This window comes from Notothenia coriiceps, unplaced genomic scaffold, assembly GCF_000735185.1.
Source record: "Notothenia coriiceps isolate Sejong01 unplaced genomic scaffold, NC01 NC01_scaffold00010596, whole genome shotgun sequence".
NCBI classification, from domain to species: domain Eukaryota; kingdom Metazoa; phylum Chordata; class Actinopteri; order Perciformes; family Nototheniidae; genus Notothenia; species Notothenia coriiceps.
Genome location: NW_011343297.1, coordinates 37682 through 46956, shown reverse-complemented (window position 1 = coordinate 46956; position 9275 = coordinate 37682). Strand labels below are relative to the sequence as shown.

The 9275-nt window shown below is 42.0% G+C and overlaps 1 protein-coding gene across 1 annotated transcript in view; it reads right to left on the bottom strand.

Annotated features, from left to right (window-relative positions):
• The window catches only part of LOC104946107 (G protein-coupled receptor kinase 4), a 44469-nt gene extending 38256 nt beyond the window's left edge, over positions 1–6213 (bottom strand). The window contains exon 1 of the mRNA XM_010771870.1: positions 5865–6213. Within this exon, the coding sequence (XP_010770172.1) occupies positions 5865–5916 (52 nt within the window). The 5' untranslated portion in view covers positions 5917–6213. The remainder of the gene's footprint in view (positions 1–5864) is intronic.
• Between the last annotated feature and the right edge of the window lie 3062 nt (positions 6214–9275).

Sequence of the window (9275 nt, the reverse complement as noted above, 5' to 3'; positions counted from 1 at the left end):
CACCATTACAATGCTACGCTACAGTGGTTAACTCATTTAAGGCTAACCACTCGAACCAAAACGTCCACGTGTTTTGAGTCGGAGTCCGTAGCTCAGGTGTCCAAAGGCGAGGCTGCCTTTTCTTGGCCTCGATCGCAGCCATGGCCCCAGCCAACACGTAGGTGAGCGGACCGGCTGACCACCCTACTCCCGGCACGCCGGCTCGTCCACACATCCCCAGTCTCCCTTTTCCAGACGCCCAGACACGATAGAGCCGCGGGCCCCGGCGGGCGCCGAGCAGATACCAGCTCACTAAATCACAACCGCTCAAACCAACTACAAACTACTACCACGGATTGGGCAGAGAACGAGTCCGAGAAAGTTAACTCCCCCATGTGACGTAATATGACGCGTTTGACGTATGACGTTAAAAAAAAAGCAGTTTTTAGTAGCAGAGCTCAAAACGGCTCCTTTCCTCTGAATTCCTGCCCTTATGTCTTGTAAAACATATCAAATCCTGCATTAACATTTTTTATTGTAATTTTCAGGCAAGGTTAAGCATAAATGTAGTAAAAAAAAAAAAACCTGCAAGTTGCTCTTTAAGTTGCTGCTGCTGCAGTTCCAGTTGTTGTTTTGCAATAGAACAGACTACTTTGCTTAGCAGAAGCAAAATAATCATTTTTAAATCAATATGTTGTGTCAAATTGATGATTTATTTGGCAAGTAGCCGTGTTAAAAGCAGGATAATATGTAGCGAGGCCGGTCATTGTAGGAAAAAAAAGACCCTGACAGCATATTATCCCTAATCCATGAGTCCTCACAGTGGACTTCTGAGTTATTGATTATGAATAGTTTATTCCACAGGGTGCAAAAATAAGGGCGATTCACTTCACACTAAGAGCTACCAACAAACACATACGACAGTATTATAAACAGAAACATTTCATTGTCTTTAGTTGACATCACTATGTGTGAAGTGGTTGCCAGCCTACCGGTTGAGGACGACAGCCGTGTAGCGCCTCTCCACGAAGATGATCCCACAAAGGATGTTGGTGAACGGCGAGGGGAAGTTGGTTTCAGGCCTTTCTTTGACCTCCACCTCCTCATCCTCATCTTCATCCTCAGAGTCGCTCCATGAGACGTAGTCGTCCTGGTTGCGGTTATTGTACCACTCTACGCTTTCGAACTGCTGCCGCTCAAAGGGCTTGTACTCGTGCAGGATCTCCAGCAGCCGGAGGACCTTGGGGGTGACGAACTTGAGGTCCAGGGAGGCGGGGGAGAAGTGCTCCTCGCACAGGGCGTGCACTTTGCGCAGGATGGTGTCGGTGAAGAGCAGGAACTTGCGGCTGAGCTCCTCCTGCTCGTGTTTGATGTACTTCTGGATCTCGCGCACCATGATGCCTGCGGCCTTATCTGCACACCAGGGCCCTAAAACCATGAGCACGGCCAGGAAGTCACCCAGGACCTGATATGGATAGAGACATTTATATGAACTGATGAACTGCTTATTGACTGGAGGAAACAGGATCTAAATTGAGCACCTGGGTAACAGTCCCTATCTGCCCTCTAAAAGGGTCATTGCTGCATGGCAGGGTTATTTATTCGATAGAATAAACAGCAGCTTGTTTTTGATACCGGTAGGATGGTATGTTACCTCAATAGTAAAACACACATTGATATAAACATAAGAGGCTTAAGTAAAAATGTGCAAATTGTATATACAGTGGGGTATTAGTAGGGATGCTCCAATCGATCGGCCGCCGATCATTATCGGCCGATATTCACTCTCGGCCGATCGATCGGTGCTCTCTATAAAGGCCGATCAGGAGAGCCGATCTCATGACGTAAAATACATGACACTTTTCTCTGTGCGCGACAACACAAGCTCGCCAAAATGGCTTCACCAGTCTGGCAGTATTTTAAGGTGTCTGAAAAAGACAATAAAATAGCGGTATGCAACGTGTGTGAAGCAGAAAGCTCTCCTGGATCACCTGTCGTTCCGCCCGCGGTGACTTTAGACCTAAGTTAGAAGTTAGACCTAACACACTTAGCTATTTGATCTACCTCTGGAACAAGCTAAACTAGTTATAAATATATTTATTCTTCAATGTCGGGTCACTCATTACTGGATCAGTGAGCTGCATGAGATAATGACGGGCTGTCAGGAGAGAGGAAAAGAGAGAGGGAGAGAGGAAAAGAGAGCGCTTCCGCTCATTTCTCCCGTGTTATTATCCAAAGTTAATGTAAACTTGAATAATGTCTTCATTTGGATGTAATAATTATGTTGGTTGTTGTTTGTGGAAGCGCCAGTGAATGAGCCCCATTAACTGAGTTTTAAACATCACTTTAAATGGAAGATCCCCATAGGCCCCGCCCACTCCATCGGATCGGCCGATACTGATTCCGGCGACCGGCGACAAGCCCCAAAATTGGCGATTGGCGCATCCCTACAAATTACAATTATGAAATTTGAACATTTGCATAATAGGGCCCCTTTAAAGAAATGGTCGACTTGATGTTTTAATCATATACATTTCGGGTGGGCATCAGTTAACCTTTTAGGTCTGAATCAGTAAAAAATGTGAGTTTTCAGAAGCTATAACAGCACATATTGTTTCCTTATTGAAATACACTGTATGTTCTCAGGCAAAAAACCTATCAGTTAACATCAACATTTGTTTAAAAACAGCATTTTATGTGAAATGTATCAAAAGGAACCTCCGGTGTGGTTGTTAAAGAGCTCTGGCAAATAAATGTAATGAGGCAGGATATTTTGCAGCTGAAGAGTAAACAGAATTTCATCAGCTGACTTCACACCGCCATCTGCTCCGCTATGATAGGGTACTCAGGTGCTTGTTGCAAAGTATTGTAAACAGTGGAGTCTGCGGGAGAAACTACGAGAACGCTGTTTCTAAATTATCTCAAGTGCTTTAAACTGCAATATGTAGTATACGTTTAGTGTAATGAAATAAGCCAATATATGCACCAATACAGTTTGTGTTGAAACAGTGTTAGCCGCCAAAACAGACCCTATATCCTCCAGATTTAACAAATGTTAGGTAAATATTGAATTTGGATCCTTAACAAAAGGGTTCAGACTGTCAACACACTTGTATTTCTGATGGTAAACAGTAAGTATGTGGAATCCTACTGTTGCAATGAATCTCTAATAACTTGGCTGAGGTTTTACATTCACTACTGAATCTAAGCCAAAAGTGTTCATCTTGGTATTTCCAGCAAAACAACATTTGCCAAAACTTTCTAACAAATTCTCTGAGGAGCTATAGCAATGTTTTCCTCTGACTTCATGTACTGTCACCTCCTGCAGTCTGAGAGGCCCTAAGGCAAAAGAAAGATCCTGAAAATGTGTTGGGATTTCCTGAGGCAAATGCATGTATAAGTTTCCCAGAGGCAGGGGTGGGGAGTGATGGGAGCGGTGTCATCTCTACAACACCAAAACCACTTCCCTTGACGTGTCATTTCAGCAGTGGCAGACTGGACACACCCTGTCGTAACACTTCTTACTCTCGCCACCCAGTTTCACATCAACAGGTGTGTAAAAGTTGACTTGTGAGAATCTTGTGATCGAAGGTTTTCCTGGCACAAAAAGACAAATAGGACGGCACTAATCAGGAGTTTATTTTGGAAAAAGCTGCATATCTGCAAACAAATGATTGTTTATGCATACTTAGTACGCTGAGAAACTGTTTGTCACTTTCCGGCTCCACAATGAGGTCACAGAGTTACAGAACAACTGATTTAACGTCTTCCTCAAGGACACATCAGCAGGGCAAACTGTTGCTGACTCAACAACAGCTTGGACCCTGCAGCTGGAAGACGGCCCGCCTGCAACTCTCTGCTAGTCGCTAGGCCTTGATGCTGTGTGGCATATAGATGATCGAGGAGGGAATTAAAGAAGGCGCTGACCTCTGAATACACAGGAGCCGCTTTCTGTCTGGATTGGTGTGTTCAAAAGGCGAGTAATAGGCTATACAACTCGTGACAGTGCCAGTGTTGACACCTGTCACTGTGACACACTGAAACACTTTGACAGCTGCAAACAACCACCTCTGGAAAGCATAATTAAAATCAAATTAGTCTCCCGTGCACCTTAAAGGGTTACATTGGGAGCCATTAGCTGTTTTAATCTTAGTGCTAATTAACACACTGAAAGGTATAGCAGAGGAAAATATAAAAAACAACACAGGCTGTATAATCAACATGTTTGATGTGGCGGAGGAGTGTCCATGCTATACAAACAACATCATTATTGAAACTGCAAGTACAGACCGTTTGCAAGGGTAACCTTCGACTAAAGAAATACTTAGTAAACTAACACTCTTGATTTTTTCGACTAATGTATTAGATGCACGTCTACGGTATTGTAGTGTGTGTCTGCATTGGATAAAAATGTGAAACACCTGTTAAACTGGGTTTCTACACAAAGAACGACTTTTTATCTTGTGTTTGCCGTAGATGTGCGTACCTAGACATCTTAGTCATAAACATTGACAATTGACAATTAATCGACTAAGAGTGGGCCATCCTAAAGTTTTCATAGTTTTAAGAACAAGTAGCTGGTTGGCAAATGGAGAAGTGCCAGGCACCTTCTACTCGCTTCTCACACTGATCCCTGAGGGCCTTTCGGGGGCCCTTGGCTGAGGACACTGACATACTGAGCCTGTAGATCCGATCAGTCTACAATACCCTCCCGGGGTACACCTCACGACAATGCCAAGCACTATTTAACGGCAGGTGAAGGAAAGCCTGATGCCTCGTCAGGAGCAGCTGCTGCTATGAAATGCATTTACTGCTGCTGTGAACAATCCATTTCACAGCAGTGTTGGCGTTTAGTCCTGATCTGAAACGCAGTCCGAATATAATGCAAACCAGACGCAAGGGAGGCCTCTCTGCATATCCAGAGCCGTGCATGGCGATTTTGCTGTCGAACGAAACGCATCAACTTGGATATATCATATAGGACGCCATAGCCTTATGCTGGTGTCCAGTAGTGGAAACCTTTGAGCAGTAATAACACATTTGTTACCCTCCTCTGGCAGCTGATAGAGTGTCGTACACCCACCCTGCGCCCACACGCAGCCTCTCTTCTCAGCCATCTCACGGAAAACAGAGGGATACTCGCCTCTTTCCCACCTCCGGGTGAGCGGCTGCTGTGGGATCACCGGCCCACTGAGCAGCGTCAACACCCGGGGCTAAAGCGCCTGGGCCGCCAGGGTACATGGTGGGCCTTCTTTCATTCTCTAACTAAAACCTCCTTTTTTACGTTATATATTCCTCCCCGTAGTTCCTATCAACAACCAAACGACAATGCATTTAAATATTTCTGCGTCAAATAAAACCATAATTGTAACGTCCCTAATTGGGCTTTAAACCTACAATGACAGGTAAGAAGAGGCTGTTCTGGAGGCACAGAGCCCCACTGCGCAGCTATCAGTCCACACTCAATATCATACATAAATACCATTAAATGCCCGCTACGTCATCGTAAATGGTATAAAAACCCACAAAACCAGCGGTTGTGCTAGTGTGAAACAAATTGCTCGACAGCCTAGTGCACCGCAGCCGTAAGCGCGATGCTGCAAACACTCCCTGCGTTGTTCATCCCGAGCCTGCTCGCTGCTGGGCCTTCTCTTAACCTGCCCGGGAACTGTGTGTGTTGTCAGCGTACAAACAGCTGATTTCAACGGTATATGGTTGCCGGAGACAAAGCGCTGCGCAGAAACAGAGAAAGCATAAAACCCCTAGTAGGACAGCCGAAAAGCTCGGGATGCGTTCATGGTCCTATCTTTGAGGTGGTGGTGTGTATGTGTGTGTGGGGGGGGGTACATTTTCATTATTTATTTTTGAAATTCAGCTGTGCTTACCTTCCCTCGCCTTCAGGAGAACCGTGTTGGCCACGATATTTTCAATCTCCATTGTCAGAATGTGAGTCCCAAGCAGTCGCGATACATTTCACTCAGCGGAAAAAGACGGTTATTCAGATCAGACGTGCCGACGACGGTGAGACTGCTGCACACGCACAGGACGAAGGTGGCACTGGTGCATAGTAGGTGTTTAATAGTTGTCGTCGTTCCTCTCCATTGCAAGACGTTTGTAATCAAACCCTACCTACGGAACTGTATGATTACGACGGGGCTTGTTAGCATTCACAGCCTGCCTCCCTTCCCTCTCTGCCTGCCTTCCTTCCTGCTTTGGCTCCCTCCTCCTCCTCGCCCCTCCTCTGCACAACGGAGCAGCGAGAGTAGGAGGGATCAATTTACAACCAGTGCAACCACACACACATTCATATGATTCATACATACATGCATGCAATTTCCTAGGCTCGTGAAATTATGGATGGTTATGTCATTTATTGTGTCGCAGTTTTAGATTAAAACGTTTTTACAATTTCCCCTCGGGTATAATAGTCCCAACCACTACTGGAAACATCTAGAAAAAAAGGAGATGTTTCCTTTAAATAATCATTTTTAAATGACTTTTTATCCAAACTTGACTGAACAAACTAATAAGGAAACTTTTCCTTTCCTTGATTTCCTGCTATACAGCTATTTCATGAGCTTCTAGCTTTTGTTATGTAAGGGAACATTAAGACCTTTGATAGTGCATACATTATATGCATGCCATATATAGGCTCCTGAAATTGTCGATGGTTATGGCATTTATTGTTTGGCAGTTTTGGATTACAAAGTGTTACGTGTGCTGTTTCGCTTACAATTCAATAGTATCCTCATTCTCATGAGCCTGCATGAAACATAGAAAAGTTTCCAATTAATAATCACCAAAATATCATTTTTTAAACATGATTGGACAAACTGATAAGGAAACGTTTCGTTTCCATAATGTCCTGCTATTGTTTCATTTGATGCTGGCTATGGTTAGGAAACATGAATACCTTTGACAAGATCATACATTCATACACACATGCTATTTTGTTTGCCTTATTATCGATGCTTGTGCCATTTATTGCTTGGCAGTTTTAGATAAAATAATGTTCTAGAAGTTTTTCTCAGGCATAATAGTCTACTCAAACACAGGAGCCTACTGGAAAAAAGTAAAACATTTGAAGTTTTCTTTTAAATAATTTTTTTTTTTAATATATCAAAACATACTTATTGAACACAGTAATTGGACTTATTAATAATACACGTTTTCTTACATAAGCATGTTTTTTGTTGCAAGTTCCCTCAGGTGTTAGAATATCCGCTTCTAGTGACACTCTGAAATACTCATTCTTTCCCAGAACGATCAGAGAGTGGAACATGCTACAAGAAGAAGCTGTCATCGCAGTGTCCGTGGAGTGCTTCTGGCACATTTTAATAGACATTTAGCAGGGAATATTCATCCCCCACTGAGCATGATACCTCTGGGTTTTGCTCAGTATTAATCCAGATCCAGATCCAGACCACAAGAGTCTACTGGAAACATCTTGAAAAAGAGAAGCTTCCTTTAAATAATAAATGATGAATCTTAAAATGATTGAATATGTTTATAAAGTTAAATTGTCATTTACTTGATTTACAGCTGTTTCATGTGCTGCTGGCTATTGTATTGTTAGGAAACATGAACGCCTTTGACCTGATACAGACCTCTTATTGTGTGAACAATGGTGTGAGGGTTTTAAGTTGTGACATAATGCTAGGTCTGGAGAAAAGAGATAACACACCGGTTTTCTGACCCAGCATCCCTCTGGGCTTTCTTATCTGACATTGGGATCATCTCTACCCGCAATGCTCTGCGAAAAGCTGTGTGTCTCAAAAAGAGAATACGGTGTGTAACCTAATGATGAGATTTGTTTTCGAAAAGGTTTAGCAATGCATACATGTGATCCTTGAGAATAAAAACAGAATAAGTAGTTTCACTTTTCATTTGAATACTAGGGTCCTGAAGACATAACAGGAAGGCCCGAGGGTATCTGTGGAGCAGGGAATAAAATAATTAAAAGGTGTAAGATCACAGACTTTCGTCTTAACACCCTCACTGATTTTATTAACACAGAATGTATCAAGTTACTGGATCAACCATCACACTTTTTTTAGAAATAGGTATTTAAAGCAGGAATAATTACATTTAAGAAATGCTTTAAATACAAAGAGCTGTTTGTGAACTGAGGTGTCTGCTCACACTTGAAGTGAGTATGATTGTTCTCGCAGATATTATCACTATAATCAGTTCTTATAATAACAAAAGGATGCTGGTTGAGGGACCGATACAAAAACTAAGGGCCTAAACATAACAATTTATTAGATTACATGGGATGCGCAAGGAGACCTTATCATAGGCTGGATATTTAATTGAATGCCTTAGAAGCCATGATATCATGTGTCTATGACTATTCTTTATTTTTAGCTCAGGTATTTTCCTCATCAGAAGCACAAGTCATGGATTCATCTTAGACAAAGATGCTTTTAATCTAACTATGACCATTCTGTCAGGATAATATCAGTGGAATCTCCCATTGAAAGAGAGAGACTGTATATAAACCTGATGAAAACAATTACACCTGATTGTCCATGTTGTATGAGTACATGTTTACTTGTGTAGAATAAGATTAACCTACACCACTAGACAGTTGTTATCACATAGTCCATGTAGATTCAATGCTGCCACCTAGTGGTGATAAAGCATAACTACAGAACGGACATGCAATGCCTGCATAAGGCCCTTATCTTAACCCTCTTTAGGGAAATATTTGGCTTTTAATGTTTTAGCACTGCGTGAACGCATAGAATGTATTTAGCAAGGGTGTGATTTCTTTGCTGTTTTTGTTTCTCACATGTTCCTAATAATAACTTGCTAAAATGCAGGTTCGCAGAAAGTGATGCTATTTTATTTTTTATCCAATAGCCATGACAGAAAAAAAAATCAGGAATTCTAGTATATAAGGCTTTTAATGTTAATTTCTGGTTTAACAATTGAAGTTTTACACATTTTTAAACAGATTTATCAATTTTCCCATGTTTCCCTTATGGCGCAAAAACATGCTACTTTCTTGGTTTTCTGCAAAAATAATAAAAAATATATCAAATTCAGTGTTGTGCTATCAGTGGCATAACCACACTGGAGGGGAAAAAATGGTTCAGTGTGGAGAGTTACTAAGATATATTCTAGTATTGTTAACAATTAAAGTAGGCCTACTTTAAAAATAGGCTAAAGCATGTTCTATTATTACCAAAATCAGTATACTGTTATAGTGTGTTTAAAATGCTGCACACACATTATTGCATGCATGACTTACAACATTTAAAGTCATCATATAATACCATACATAATTAGAT